Genomic DNA, 16,514 nt, shown 5'->3' on the forward strand with positions numbered 1-16,514 from the left:
CTGAGAGGGCAGACGGGGCCTCGGTTTAACATTCCATCTGGAAGATGGCACCTCCGACAGTGCAGCACTCCCTCAGATGTGCAAGTCCTATGTGCTCATGTCTTTGGATTGTGGCTTGATTCTACAGCCTTCTCATTCAAGCAAGAGTGCTGCAGACTGACATATTTCAAATAATATTCTCTTTCAGTTGCAGTTTCCAAACCATTTTCCTGAATGCCAAAAACATAAATTACAGGTGCAGCATCGAAAATCTGGAGTTCCGGAATCCAGAATGTTCTGGAATCCGGACTTCGGGATGATCGGTGGCAGAATCGTCCAGAATCCGAAAAATGTTCCGGAATCCGGACCCGCCGCCGCTGCCCTTACCTCGGGGTCTCCTTGCCAGCCCACCCGAGCACCTCCTCGGCGGGGCCCGCCCGAGCACCTCCTCGGCGGGGCCCGCCCGAGCACCTCCTCGGAGGGGCCCGCCCGAGCACCTCCTCGGCGGGGCCCGCCCGAGCACCTCCTCGGCGGGGCCCCACCCGAACGGCCGCTTGGGTATTTCCGGATTTGTGACGTCAGCAAGACGTTCCAAAGTCTGGAAATACCCGGAATCCAGAACGGCCTCAGTCCCAAGGGTTCCGGATTCTCCACGCTATACTGAGTAATGACTGAGTAATAAAACAATTTTTGATGCTCAATGGTTTTCAGTGTTGTACAGATTTATATCAGTTCTGAATAAAGCCTGAAGAAATCTGCCCATGCAACTGATAATGATGTGAAATGAATTATATTACTATTTACAAAAATATATTACGAGTACAGTAGCTTTGCAATTATGGTACATGTATTGGACTTGCAACCGAGAGGTGGAAAGTTCAAATCCCACCATGGCTAAATTGATTTCACCAAATCTGACGAAAGATCATCGACCTGAAACAATGGTCCTGAAATCCCGGACGCCAGCTCCAGGCCTGGGCATATCCCGACGTGCACGCGCTGCGACTGGCAGTCAGCTCAGGCCACGGCATCGGAAAGTCGGAAAGGTAGGTGCGTATTTTTTCTCTAAAATGCCCGCGGGAAGACCAAAACGGAATTTCAAGGCCATTAACTCTGTTTCTCGCTCCACAGATGCTGCCTGACCCAATGAGTATTGACAGCATTTTCTGTTATTATTTCAGATTTACAGCCAGCACAGCATTTTATTTTTGTTTACTGGTCACCTACACGCTACTACAGAAAAAGGACCATCAAAGCTCCATTTCTGTAACTCATGTTGTTCAAGGAAGGGATCCAGCCTCCCCTGGCCTTTATATACCAGTCCTACACTTCATGGTTGACTTTTAATGCGCTTAGAACAACTAGCAAAGACCTTGCCCACATTCCAAGGACAAATAAAAAAAAATTGCTGGAATGCTCAAGATGCAAGCATAAATCCCATTTCATATTTTATTTTGGATCTTAATTTCAGCAGGTTAGCAGCATCTGCGGAGATGGAAACAGTTAATTTTTCAGGTTGCTGATCTTTCGTCAGAACTGAAAAATGTTACCGATTTACCAGATTTTATGCAAGTACAGAGGCATGGAAAGCTGGGGAGGGGAGGAAGGAACAAAAGGGTGGAAGGTAGGAGTGATTAAATAACAAAGGGGATGATGGTGCAAGGCAAAAGCGGGTGGTAATGGGACCCCATTAAAGAAGCAAAAGATGGGTCTAGAGGAAGTGTAAATGGCAACAGCAGAATTATTACTAGTCCGATAGTTATCTGAAATTGTTGAACTCGATGTTGAGTCCAGAAGGCTGTAAAGTGCGTAATCGAAAGATGCGGTGCTGTTCCTCGAGCTTCCATTAATATTTAATAAGCTGTATGCAAGCACTGTTTCGTTTGCATTGTTTGGATTCTCACTTCCAACTTCTCGGTAAAAAGTTTCCCAAAATTAATAGGAAAAGAAAACACACACACACACACACACACACACACACACACACAGTAAGAGCACTTCAGAGAAAACTAGCACCGATTTTACACAAGCTATACTGTATTATAATAAAGTGCATCTGCTGCTTACCTCTTGGCACACACGGTACTGGTCAATTGCCCAGACTGTAGGTACATGAGTGGCCAGTAGCTGGTATTGTGTTAGGGTGGCATTACATGCTCTTGCGCAGATAAGCCTGGTCTTTCCTACTGCATTATCACCCACGACCACACACTTGATGGTTTCTACGTTTGGTCTTTCGTAGTCCATACCTGTATCCATCAACCGTGGGCTAGACACGATAAAGAGAGAATGGTCAAGTTAAAAAAAATGCACAAACTGGAAAAGTTCAAAACTATTGGTTTTATTCTTTCCCACCGCAGAACCGGGTTCGCAGCACAGAAGGCCATTCGGCCAATCATGTCTGTGCCGGCTCTTTGCTGGAACAATGCTAATCCCACTGCCCTAAATTTTCCGCATGAGCCTCTTGTGCGGTCCACAAGAATATGCTGCAAATTGTGGCACTTTGGGTGCTCTGATAATGAGAGTGAGCCATGATGTTTCCTACATTACAACAGTGACTGCATTGCTAAAGTAATTCATTGGCTGTAAAGTTCTTTGAGATGCCGTGAGGTTGTGAAGGGTGCTATATTATAGATACGCAAGTTTTTCTTTATAAAACACACTTGGTATTTGAAACAGCACTGAATCGAATTGTCTTACAAATGAAGTTCACTCAAAGCTCAAATATAGTTCAGTAACCACTCAAGCTTCAATCTCAGAGCATGAATGACCTTTTATTTAGTCTGTGCTATATATAGATTTTCCCTGTAATCTATTGTACATTGAGCCCTGCAAATTCTGCACCAATAATGTCACAAGGGAGGTTATACTTTCTTGTGAATATCCCCACACATAGCAGAAACATTTTGTACTTATAATACATACCGCTCACTTTATTTGTATGAAAGTAGGGAATGCTCAGAGTTTCAAACTGCAATATAATCTTATGTGTCAGCTGGTATTTATAAATAGCACAAATATTATTCAAGAGTTCATGCAGCATTTGAATCCTTCAATTATTCTGTCTATTTCTCCAAATCTAATGGTTTTATTTGCCCCACGCCAGTTTTCTGAGGATATGGCTGTGATTTTCCACCTGTTCAATTTAATGGATAAAAAATTGTAGGCTGGGGAGTGCAGAGGTGAGACGTCCCAGCCTGGAGTATGGTGCCGTGGGCACCCTGAGGACACCACTCATGTACGAAACTTGATTATATCGGCAGGCTATCTGACAAGCCCAGTCATGTTCACACATGCACACGTCCAACAGATGGATTAAGACCAGGAGCAGGTGAACCCGAAACGGTTTTCCTTACTCCTGACTGCAGGCATGTTTAGGCAAATTCTCGAGCTTTTGCCGCCAATCCACCAGCTAACTCAGCGATTGAACCCGGGACATTTTCTGGTCTACATGACTCAACTAGTCATTGGATGAACTCACTGAGCCATTGGTTTATGATATTTACAATACACGTGAACCCAACTGGATTCATTTATGATAAAGTTACAGGCTGGTTTTGGTAGTTGGGCTCATGATTGATGCAGGCATCATCGGCTGCAGGCTGGAATCAGTGTTACTTCCACGGTGTGAGCCAGTGGCTCAGTGGGTAGCACTCTTGCTTTGGAGTCAGAAGGTTGTGGTCCAAGTCCCACTCCAGTGACTTGAGCACAAAATCTAGGCTGCCACTTCAGCGCAGGACTGAGGGAATGCTGAATAGTCAAAGGTGTTGCTAAACGTTAAACCGGGGCCCCATCTGCCCTCTCAGGTGGATGTAAAAGATTCCATGGCACTATTTCGAAGTTTAACCTGGGCGTTAAAAAAAAAATCTCAGAAAGCGGTTTAAAACAACCACATTAAAAATGTCTTGACCCCTCCACTACCCCAGCTCCCACCCCTTCGCTGTCTCCCCTGGTGCCCTGCCCAATAGTTATCTCACAACAAACACTACTAAAACAGATTATCTGGTCATTATTACTGTTTGTGAGAGCTTGATGTTGTCAAACTAAAACAGTGACTGCACTTCAAAAGTACTTTGTTGTAAAATGCTTTGGGATGTCCCGAGTTCATGAAAGGCATTATATAAATGTATAAATGCAAATCCCCCTCAATTGGAAGAGTTAGACTTGAACCCAGGACCCAGATCCTCAGAATGATTTACTCTTGCTCACCGCCCCTGGGATTAGAAGCACCTGGGAAGGGTGTGTCTTTGTAATATCCAGGGAAGGGAGCAAATAGATAAAAGACAAAGTAAATACAGAATATTTGTACTGGGCTTGTCTACTCAGACTCCTGAACCGCAATCTTGTCACTGAACGCAGAACAGAATGCTGGAGTCAAGTCCAAAGAGCTCTAGGATCTATTTATAGACACAGCGAGGATCTGGGAGACCGGAGTGCTGTTGAAATTGTTCTGCACACCACATGCATCAGATCTAATTTCAGTCGCATTCGTGGCAGGCACAAGACATCGTAAGGGTCTCAGGTTTTCAGCTGTTACATTCGCCAGTATCAGATGACATTACAAAGGGCACTACTGTGGCACAATTAACTGGTGCTGCGTGCACTAGACAAGGTTGCAATACTTTGAGGCTTTGCACTCGTAATTCTACCCGTCAGCTGAACTCTCGGCCTCTGCAATGCTATCCGGATTAAAGTGCTAAGCGGAAGCCACATGCTTCCCAAAAGAATGGATGGAAAATTAGAATCGCCCACACCACTGTTGATCCATCATCATCATAGGGAGTCCCTTGAAACGAGGTTGATCCACAGACCAGATGTCAGCCGTGGCTCAGTGGGTAGCACACTTGTCTCTGAGTCAGAAGGTCCTGGGTTCAAGTCTAACTCTAGCAGACCCAAGTACATAATCCAGGCTGGCACGCTGAGTGAGCGCTGAAGGCATGAAATTCAGTCCATGTTGTTAGGCTATTCTGGATAGATCAGGAAGGACTAGGGGACGTGAGTATACGTTACTTAAACATAGAACTAGGTTAGATGTCAGGAGAAAAATAAAAAGTAAGACTTAGATTTATATAGTGAAAATCACGACCACCGGATGTCTCAAAGCACTTTACAGCCATTGAAATACTTTTAGGGTGAAATCACTGTTATAATGTAGGAAATGTAAATGACCAGATAATCTGTTTTTTTTTGTTATGTTGATTGATGGATAAATATTGGCCAGGACACCAGGGTTAACTCCCCTGCTCTTCTTCGAAATAGTGTCATGGGATCTTTTACGTCCACTTGAGAGCAGATGGGGCCTCAGTTTAACGTCTCATCCGAAAGACGGCACCTCCGACAGTGCGGAGCTCCCCTCAGCATTGCACTGGAGTGTCAGACTAGATTTTTTTGTGCTCAAGTCCCTGGAGTGGGACTTGAACCCACAACCTTCTGACTCAGTGGCGAGAGTGCTACCCACAAAGTCACAGCTGATACAGGAGGGACCTCGTTTCACAAAGAGTTGAGGACCTCCGGAACAAGTCGCCGGCTTGTGCAATGAATGCAGATTCAAAAGGGAGCTGGACATGTTTCTGAATGTGGCCCATCTCACCTCATAGAAAAGTTAATTGGGTCCTGGAAAATGTGGCTTCCATTCACCATGGTCTCATGGAATTAGTTTGATCACCTTCGAATCGCTGAAAGCAATTTGTGGTATTTTTCATTTTGAGGAAAATAAAAATAAGACTTTCCTCATTGCTCACCTTTCATGTTTAATATTGTTTAGTACTTGTTTACGTACTTTCTGATTGATAGGTTTGTGGCCAATTTGAATGTGTTTGATTCGTATATTCCGAAACTACTGAGATCTGATATTTTGTAATTTTTTAAGAAAGAATTTTGAGTCAATCAAAATGACACCAAAAGTGCAACATGACACAAGAACGTAAGAATTAGGAGCAGCAGTAGGCCAATTGGCCCTTCGAGCTTGCTCCGCCATTCAATAAGATCACGGCTGATCTTCGACCTCAACTCCACTTTCCCGCCCTATCCCCCATATCTCTTGATTCCCTCAGTATCCTAAAATCTATCAGTCAGCCTTGAATATGCTCAACGATTCAACATCCACAGCCCTTTGTGGTAGAGAACTCCAAAGATTCACAATCCTCTGAGTGAAGAAATTCCTCCTCATCTCAGTCTTAAATGGCCGACCCCTTAACCTGAGACCATCCAGCCAGGCAAGAGATGCACCATTTATATATTAACTACCATGTGGATCTATAGATGGATAAATTGATTCATAGCAAAATACTGCAGAGACTGGAGATCTGAAATAAAAAACAGAAATGCTGGAATTACTCAGCAAGTCAGGCAGCTTTTGTGAAAGGAGAGATTGAGTTCACGTTTCAGATCAATGACCTTTCATCAGAACGAGCTAAATTGATTGGTTTACTGGTTCCTTATTTCTGCCCTGTTCTCTTCGGATGGAATTCAAATTATTGATGAATAAAACATCAGCAGACTAACAAATCAATGGGAATATACTATGCCACAGTTAGAGAGGGGGCTGCTCGGTGTTTCAATTAGTGCATGTTAACATGAAATAAAAATGTAACTAATTAAAAGTCACAATTCCCTGTTTTGGGACTGTTGGTTGTGTTCTGTCTGTAATGCACTTATGAATGACTCCACGAGGCAATGTGTTGTACTCAAACTGCAGTGACCTTGATCCTTTATTCATAACTCCAGAGTGAGACGCAAGCATGGTGGGCAGCCTTTTATACTAGGCCCTGCACACCTGTACAGGTGACCCTCAGATCTCCCACCGCAGTGCCCTTTGGTGGACAGCCTCTGCCACAGGGGCAGGAAACCCTGGTCTCCATCAGTTGCACCCTCTAGTGGTGCCAGCATAGTATATACACAGTGTAAACCTTATTGATAGTAAATCAGGTAAAAGTCTCCATCTTATGCAACTATACAGTGACTACACAGATATATCTATAGTCTTCATATATAACAGGTTGCTTTAAGCTAGTTGCTTTAAGGCAATATAATGAATCTTCGGTTTCCAAGCTGAAAACTCTTGGTTGTAAACATGGGTCAATTTACGTGGTATTCAAAATAATGGTAGCTCATAGTTAACAACCTGCAGCGCGTCAGAAGGGTGGACTTTAGTCGGCTCTTGGAGAAGAAATTTATAGACTAGATAGTATGGTGGTTTTGTTGGCTTGTTGTTCTTGCTCACCAATTTTTGGTGCCAGAACAAACCAGGTGAGCTTTGATGTATTTTTCTTTTATTCATTCTCAGATTGCCCATCCCCAGTTGCCCAAGGTTTGATACAACTATGTAGATTGCAGAACCACTTCAGAGGGCAGTTAGAAGTCAACCACGTTGGTACGAGTTGAGAGTCACATATAGTCTAAGCCAGGTAAGGATGGCTGATTTCGTGCCCTCAAGGACATAAGTGAACCAGTTAGGTTTTTAACGACAATCCATTATCATTTTAATTGATCCATTTTTTTTTTAGATATTTTAAACTGAATTCAAATTCTCAAGTGCCGTGGTGGGATTTGAACTCACATTCTTGGATTGTCAGTCCAAGCCTCTGGATTACTAGTCCAGAAGCTTACCAAATACATGTGACCGTACCAATAACTGTAATTATCAACACTTGAAAAGAATTCAAGGATGAGAAAGAGTTGGGCCATCTGCACATCAGTGTCTTTGATTCAAAACAGGAAAGTATCACACCACCATTATAATCCATTGCAACTAATCTTCAGCCAATCGAGTCTTGATAATACAACTAAGGTGACTGAATATATTATCACGACACCATCTGGAGCCACCTGCCGATTTCCAAGTGCATCAACTCGCCCCCGTAAACACACCTACACCCAGGCACCCACGCAATCAGCTGTTCACACATACAGATTAAAGTCATGCATAGAATGCGCTGCGTCTCATTTCTCCCCCTTACAACCCCCTTCTCAATTCTCTTCCCTCCTTTTCCAAAGGCAACAATTCCATAGCCGCCGGACGCGGTCCGGAATTTTACCAAAGTGGGAGCCGAGATACAGCGCCGTAAGACTATTCATGGGGCATCACATATGTTCGCACTTTCCAGTGGGAGCCCCTGGATAGCAATCAAAGGTTGGAAGCCTGGCAGATTTTTACCCTCTCTTACCCAGGAGTACGGAACTCAAACTGTCGTACCCCTACTCTCTGGGCTGATATCAGCCAACTCAGAACATTTATTGAAAAAGATACAGGGGTAGAATGTCATCTTGGGTGTGTTATGCTCAAAATGAAGTAATGTAACTGAGTACTGTAGACAATGAGTAAGTGTGACCTTAGCTCCTTTATTCAAACTCCAGAGTGCAGGTACAGCATGGGAGGCCTGCTTATATACAGTGCTCCCAAGGGGTACTGGGATCACTTGGAACTCCAACAGGCATGCCCTCTGGTGGCGGTATGATACAGGTTGCCTAGGGTTGAATACATAACAGGGTGATAACGCAAATCGGGTGGCATCAAATGGTCCACTCGTTATACGCCCCATCCCACCCAACATTCAGTTCAATTGACTTTGTAATCCCTAGAATTTAGATGGTTAAGGGGCGATCAGATCGAGGTTTTCAGAATATTAAGGGGAACAGACAGGGTAGATAGGGAGAAACTATTCCCGCTGGTTGGGGATTCTAAGACTAGAGGGGCATAGTCTAAACATTAGAGCCAGACTCTTCAGGCGTGACATTCGGAATAAAACAGAAAATGCTGGAAATCTCAGCAGGTCAGGCAGCATCTGTGGAGAGAAAAACAAGAGTTAATGTTTCGGGTCTGTGACCCTACATCAGAACTGGAAAAGTTTGCGATGTAACAGATTGTTAAGGAAGTGCAGGGTCACTGAACGGGGGAGGGGAAGAAAGAACAAAAGGTAAGGTCTGTGATAGGGTGGAAGGCAGGAGTGAAATTAGGAAACACTTCTACACACAAAGGGTGGTAGAAGTTTGGAACTCCCTTCCACAAACGGCAATTGATGCTGGGTCAATTGTTAATTTTAATTGGAGAGTGATAGCTTTCTGTTAACCAAAGGTATTAAGAAATACGGGCCAAAGGCGGGTATATGGAGTTAAATCGCAGATCAGCTGTAATCCCATAGAATGGCGGAACAGGCTCGAGAGGCTGAATGGCCCCTTCCTGCTCCTTTGTTCCTAATTAGTAGAACTGAATACCAAGCAGGGAGGATCCCAGGCAGCCTATGCGATATTGCCCATGCCGAAAGAAAAAGTTCTACCCCTTAAGATGCCGATTGCTTATATCAATTCTTGCATTTTCTTTTCCTCCCCCCGCCAAGTACCATTTTCCCTTTCAGTTTAACAGCATTTCCCATGAATGGACCTTGTTCCTCATGATAGAAACATAGAAACATCGAAAATAGGTGCAGGAGTAGGCCATTCGGCCCTTCTAGCCTGCACCGCCATTCAATGAGTTCATGGCTGAACATGCAACTTAAGTACCCCATTCCTGCTTTCTCGCCATACCCTTGATCCCCCTAGTAGTAAGGACTTCATCTAACTCCTTTTTGAATATATTTAGTGAATTGGCCTCAACAACTTTCTGTGGTAGAGAATTCCGCAGGTTCACCACTCTCTGGGTGAAGAAGTTTCTCCTCATCTCGGTCCTAAATGGCTTACCCCTTATCCTTAGACTGTGACCCCTGGTTCTGGACTTCGCCAACATCGGGAACATTCTTCCTGCATCTAACCTGTCTAAACCCGTCAGAATTTTAAACATTTCGATGAGATCCCCTCTCATTCTTCTGAACTCCAGTGAATACAAGCCCAGTTGATCCAGTCTTTCTTGATAGGTCAGTCCCGCCATCCCGGGAATCAGTCTGGTGAACCTTCGCTGCACTCCCTCAATAGCAAGAATGTCCTTCCTCAGGTTAGGAGACCAAAACTGTACACAATACTCCAGGTGTGGCCTCACCAATGCCCTGTACAACTGTAGCAACACCTCCCTGCCCCTGTACTCAAATCCCCACGCTATGAAGGCCAACATGCCATTTGCTTTCTTAACCGCCTGCTGTACCTGCATGCCAACCTTCAATGACTGATGTACCATGACACCCAGGTCTCGTTGCACCTCCCCTTTTCCTAATCTGTCACCATTCAGATAATAGTCTGTCTCTCGGTTTTTACCACCAAAGTGGATAACCTCACATTTATCCACATTATACTTCATCTGCCATGCATTTGCCCACTCACCTAACCTATCCAAGTCGCTCTGCAGCCTCATAGCATCCTCCTCGCAGCTCACACTGCCACCCAACTTAGTGTCATCCGCAAATTTGGAGATACTACATTTAATCCCCTCGTCTAAATCATTAATGTACAGTGTAAACAGCTGGGGCCTCAGCACAGAACCTTGCGGTACCCCACTAGTCACTGCCTGCCATTCTGAAAAGTACCCATTTACTCCTACTCTTTGCTTCCTGTCTGACAACCAGTTCTCAATCCATGTCAGCACACTACCCCCAATCCCATGATCTGAAAGCAGTAATTTATTTTACAGTTTACCTTTGCAGCTGATATACGTCCCTGAGCCAACAACTGCCTAAGTTACAGTTACAGTAGACTGCACAGTAGGGTCGACATTGACTGAGCCTCCATTTTCTACGAGTTCTGATGCAAATGTGCTAAACAGGTAAATTTGTGTCTGCCTGTCATACTGATTTCAAAATGGCAAGAGTCAAACTGCAAAAGTCTTCCCTGACCCAAAGCGGTAGTAGATTGGCAACATGCATCAACAACAACAAAAACTTGCATTTATGTCGTGCCTTTAACAAAGCAAAACATCCCAAGGTGCTTCACAGGGGCATTATCAAACAAAATGATATATTAGGACAGATGACGAAAAGCTTACTCAAAAAAGTACGTCTTAAGGGAGGAGAAAGAGATAGCGAGGCGGAGAGGCTTAGAGAGGACAGAACTTTGGATGAGCACAAGTTTACGGAGGGTGCAAGATGGGAGGCCGGCCAGGAGAGCATTGGAATAGTTAAAATTGCCCAGGCCTCAAACTACCAGAGGTGGTTCACTGAGTTCAGATCATAACCACTGCTCCCATTTTATCAGAGTTCTGACGAAGGGTCGTCGACCCGAAACGTTAACTCTGTTTCTCTCTCCACAGATGCTGCCTGACCCGCTGAGATTTCCAGCATTTTCTGTTTTTATCACAGACCTTCCCTTTTATTCTTTCCTCCTCTCCTCCCTTTCCCTTTGTACATGCTTAAAACTTGTTACACCTCTTAACATTTTCCAGTTATGACAAAAGATCATCGACCTGGAACGTTAACTGTTTCTCTCTCCACAGATGCTGCCTGACTTGCTGAGTATTTCCAGCATTTTCTGTTTTTACTTCAGATTTCCAGCATCCGCAAAATTTTGCTTTTGTACTTATGGAAAGTGTAATTTCACTGTGAATACAAGACAGAACTGTCGGGGTTAGGGGTGGGAAGCCTAAATATACAGATTAAAGCTTTTACATGTTGAAAAAATAATGACTTGCACTTCAAAGAACAATGATTCCTATCACACAGCACAAGGCAATATGCAGGCACATAGTATTTCAAGGCTATTAGAGAGTTAACAGCTCTCAGAGCTTTGCAGTAAAGAATGAAACAACCCAAGACTGGAGTACAAGCTCAGTGAAATGCAAATAAATCACCAAAACATGGGGTGAGATGAAGTAGGGTGGGGGGGACCTCATGTGGAGCATACCCCTAGCATCGTGGGCCTGTTTCTGTGCTGTAAATTCCATGTAATCCTCTACAAGTCATCAAGGCCCTGCAATTATGCAGTGAGTGAATGCTCAACTCAAATTCTTCTCTTCACTATTTTAATCGAGGCATGAATCCATTCAGTTTAAACAAAATAACACCGCTGCCAAAATATTAGAGAGAAAAATTTGAGACGAGCAATGTCAGGTATTGGTTCAGGACAATCCCACAGCGCAATTTCAGAACCTCCTGTCTGAACTTGGTTAAAGAACATCGAAAGACATCTCTCTCAGGTGACCTCTGCAAAAGTCTCCACTTTACAAACTTTCTCTTTCTCTTTAATCTCTTGATTTTTGCTGACATCAGATTAATAGATGATAGACTTTTATTAGGACAACTGTATGAAGATAGATATTCAGAAAGAATGACTTGCTTCGAATCGATCCAGATAATAATGAACAACCCGAGATGATGTTACATTTTGAACATGAAAACCTGTTTTATTATGGGACCATTAGCAGACAATCTAAGCTGCAACACTCGACTCCGATTCCTACTCCCTCTGCCAAATCACAGGAGGACACCCTCAAAGCTTCCCTGATAAAGTGCAACATCTCCACCGACATCTGGGCGTCCCTGGCCCAACACTGCCCTAAGTGGAGGAAGTGCATCCGAGAGGGCGCTGAGCACCTCGAGTCTCGTCGCCAAGAGCATGCAGAAACCAAGCGCAGACAGCGGAAAGAGCGTGCGGCAAACCAGACTCCCCGTCCCTCCCCTCAACGACTATCTGCCCCACTTGTGACAGAGTCTGTGGCTCTCGTAGTGGACTGTTCAGCTCCCAAATAACTCACTTTAGGAGTAGAAGCAAGTCTTCCTCGATTCCGAGGGACTGCCTATGATAATGATGATGGTCTGCTTTTATTTTCAAAAGCACAGGAATAAAATGTGCTTTTATCAATAGGCCGTGCAAAAATAATTCTAATGGGTAGCAGTGTTCCAGGCACTGGTAAAAGTGGTCTTTATTTAATTTCAGTCAAGGAGATCACATTGCTTGTCGGTGAGAAGGGGAAGAGAAAAAAGAAAAAGGGAAGAAAGGAAGGAAAGAAGGAAGGAAGAAAAAAATAAAGAAAACTACACAAAATCTTAGGATACTATTTCTGTCCCAGTTATCAACACAAATCTATAAATCAATAGATATTGTTAAATAAAACAGAAATGTGAATTTATGTACGACAATATTTTGAAAAATAATACGTGAAGCACTTTGTTAAAAGAGTTCTCACCGAAAGTGACATCATTCAGTTTTCAGATCATGTCTGCTGCCCCAAACCCTCTTTTGTTTTGCACATTTGTTCTCTCCTTGAAGTTTTGAATCAAATATCTGATTAAATCAGAACATCTGATGGAGGAAGGTGCAATGGCTGGAAAACTATTTTTAGATCTGATGTGCCACAGCGTGGTAGAATCAAGGTTACATACACTACATGTCAAATCTTCCATTATCAGGTCTTGTGCCAGGCGACAGCAAAAACACTTCACCCGATCGAGAAAGGGCACATCACAAAAAAAATCAAGGGTTGATATCTATCGGTAAAAGTCTCACACAGCATCCAGTAGCCAGCTGTTGCATAACATGGGCAGAGAGGTGCTGAAAGTTCATCTATGTTCCTGATTCACAACCCAGTATCCTTACTGGAACACATTATATAAATTGTGCGTTACAAGGGAGCTAGCTGTTCATCGCACGTGTGAGAAATATTAACAGATTTTGTGGCAGAAACTGGTTATTTTTCTCAGTTGCAAGATACTTTGCCCTGACTTGTGATAGCATGAGGGATTTCCTCAATGTAACGGATATACTCGGGGTGGGGTTGGGGGGGGGTAATTTTAAACTGTGTTGCTCCTGATCCCGTGGGTTTCCCACCTGGCGAATTTCCCCTACAGAGCAAATGAGGGTAATTGTTTATGTGACACACAAGTCCTCGGGTTGTGCAACTAAATTGGCTGTTATGGGGCAGGAGCAACTTACCAAAAGTGGCCAAACAAATTAAACTGCAGCAACTCTTGCAGAAAATAACCCATTCCTATAGGTACAGCCGTTCCAAATAGCTTCTTTCAGCTTTAATCTATCACAAGCCAGTCTATCATATAGAAGTCTCAAATATCTTCCAATTGATTCATAAGAACATAAGAAATAGGAGCAGGAGTAGGCCATTTGGCCCCTTGAGTCTGCTCCACCATTCAGTCATGGCTGATCTGATCTTGGCCTCAACTCCACTTTCCTGCCCGCTCCCCATAACTCTTGACTCTCCTATCGCTCAAAGATCTGTCTATCGCTACCTATTCAGTCTTGCCTCCAGGATTATTGAGCAAAAATAAAAATCCAACAGACCAGGGATTTCCCTGCCTGCACCCCATACTGGGTTGTGTATTCACCACCTGAAATTAATGGTTAAAATAAAACGTTGTGCTTTGTTATAATTCAGCTGAGTTTTTAATTGTTATCTTGTTACCTTGTCCCAAATGTGGAGTAGTATGAGGTGAGCAGGGGAGTTCTCCTGGTGTCCTGCCCAATATTTCTCCCTCAACCGGCCTCATTAATATAGATTCTCTGGTTATTATCTCATTGCTGTTTGTGGGACCGTGCTGTGCCGAAGTTGGCTGTTGTATTTCCCCACATTACAACAGTGACTACACTTCAAAAAGTATTTAATTGGCTGTAAAGTGCTTTGGGATGTCCTGAGGTGGTGAAAGATTGCTGAGTGAGTTACATTGGACATTTTCCCTCAATCTATCCTGTTAAATCCTGCTTAGCAAAAATTCCTGCTTTGTACCTGATAAGACTGTACCTGATAAGACAGTGGTAAGACTGTGTAAGATGCTCTTCATCCACCCTTACCGACATGTGACTCCAGTCCCACACTATGTGGTTGCCTCTTAATGGCCTCAGGGATGGGCAATACATACTGCCTTACAGTGTCGGCCACAGCCCAAGAACAAATAGAAAAAATGTGTGTGTGTGTGGGGATCCTGTGGGATAACTGGATCTGGATCATCTGTTATCTGCTCTCTATAGTTTGTTCACCTCTTGATACTCATTACACAAAAAGCGGCCACTGGGCAAGGTGATAAAGAGTGCCCATTGGGCCTGATCCCCAGTAAGTGAGTCAGGGCCTTCAGGAAATGCTTTTGTAGGGAGAGGCAAAGTCTCCGCTGTAGGATGACAACCTGCAGTCTGCTACAGTACTAGTATAGGAACATGATTAGGCCATTCAGCCCCTCGAGCTTGTTCCACCAATCAATTAGATCATGGCTGATCGGTCTTAACTCCATCTCCCCACCTTGAATCTTCAACCCTTATTTTTCTATGCCTCAAATACAAGTCAAATTGGTGTCACCATAACTTTTAATAGGCATTAGAATTTATGTACAAAGCCTAATCTATAAGGATTACTGATTTGCTAAATTTTACAATGGGAGTTTTGTGTTGTCGCATGTGAGTATTTATGTGTTCAGTCATTTACTAAAACTGCTCGGACTCTGTAATGTTTGAAATATGCAAACTGTAATAAAGAAACTGAGCTGCGTAAACTTTTGCTTTTTTTCCTGGGACTTGCGGGGCTATAATGGAAATACTTACCTGCTTTGGGCATGGTTTTTAAAGTCTAAATCCATGAAAATATATTAAATTGCAAATAACTTGCAGAAACAAGTGCACTGGCAAGTATGGGATCAGAATTCTCCCTTGTGCTCTTATCCAGTAATAGATCACCTTTGATCGTTCTAATCTATCACACAGTTAGATATGACGATATAATCTCTGAATTGCATTATTGATAAATGGCAAATCTGTACATGTTTCCCTTTCCCACACACACACAAAAAAATGTAAGATTTTGACTTAAAAAAAAAGCTTGATTCTGAATCCCTCTCGCAACACTATAGAAATAGTCGAGACCTACAAGAGTTAGACTCCGGCAAGAGATATTCGGCTGCAGCAGGAAACCAGAAGTCGCCAATATGTTGTATCTTGCTGGGCTTGTACTCGCCACAAGCACTGCTGTGGATGCAAGGCTACATCCATCGTCCAGTTAGTTACTCAGCCTTCAAACCCTGTGCACAGAGATTTTCTGGTTCTCAGCTGAGTCCTCACCCTTTTCGTTTTGTTCCCGATTCCTGTTACCAGGACAACCAGCCTAATTTCGCGACTGGTGCGCCCAGACAGACTCTTGACACGGGGGGGAAAAAAATGCACCTTTCCGAAAATAGAAACAGAGAGAAATATATCCGGGAAATAATGAAATTCATAACCCACCGTTTTAGATAGTAAATCTTCCTTCAATAAGGAAGTAGATCCTTTTCTCCTCCTCCTTCTTCAGTGAATCGCAGTTATCTTAGTCATTGTATCCATTTGAAGAGTGTATCAATTAAAAATAAATAATTCGACATTGTAACAAAACGAATGACTTCACGTTATAAAATAGCATAAAAATGATCGCGCAACAAATCAAAAAAAGGGGGAAAATCACTTAAGAAATCATGTTTCCGCAGAAATAAAGAACCCTGCATTTAAATAGTGAATGAGAATATTAAATCAGATGGGAAAAAAAATGCAAAATATATTAAATAAGATCTTTTTTCATTAAAAACCAGCCGCTAATTCAGCTCAGGCTGCAGCTATTATTTCATTCATAAAAATGAAAGGATTCTGCAGCGAACATTGTGCAAGGCGCTGTGCCTTCCCCCTCAGGCCGTCTCCATTGGCTCCTTCACCTC

General features: G+C 43.3%; 1 protein-coding gene across 1 annotated transcript in view; it reads right to left on the reverse strand.

Annotated features, from left to right (window-relative positions):
• Positions 1-16,205, reverse strand: part of LOC139234769 (rho-related BTB domain-containing protein 2-like) — an 89,604-nt gene extending 73,399 nt beyond the window's left edge. The window contains exons 1-2 of the mRNA XM_070865460.1: positions 16,054-16,205; positions 2,047-2,248 (exon numbers count right to left, since the gene is read on the reverse strand). Coding sequence (XP_070721561.1) covers positions 2,047-2,238 — 192 coding nt within the window. The 5' untranslated portion in view covers positions 2,239-2,248; positions 16,054-16,205. The remainder of the gene's footprint in view (positions 1-2,046; positions 2,249-16,053) is intronic.
• Between the last annotated feature and the right edge of the window lie 309 nt (positions 16,206-16,514).

This window comes from Pristiophorus japonicus, chromosome 22 (assembly GCF_044704955.1).
Source record: "Pristiophorus japonicus isolate sPriJap1 chromosome 22, sPriJap1.hap1, whole genome shotgun sequence".
Taxonomy (NCBI): domain Eukaryota; kingdom Metazoa; phylum Chordata; class Chondrichthyes; family Pristiophoridae; genus Pristiophorus; species Pristiophorus japonicus.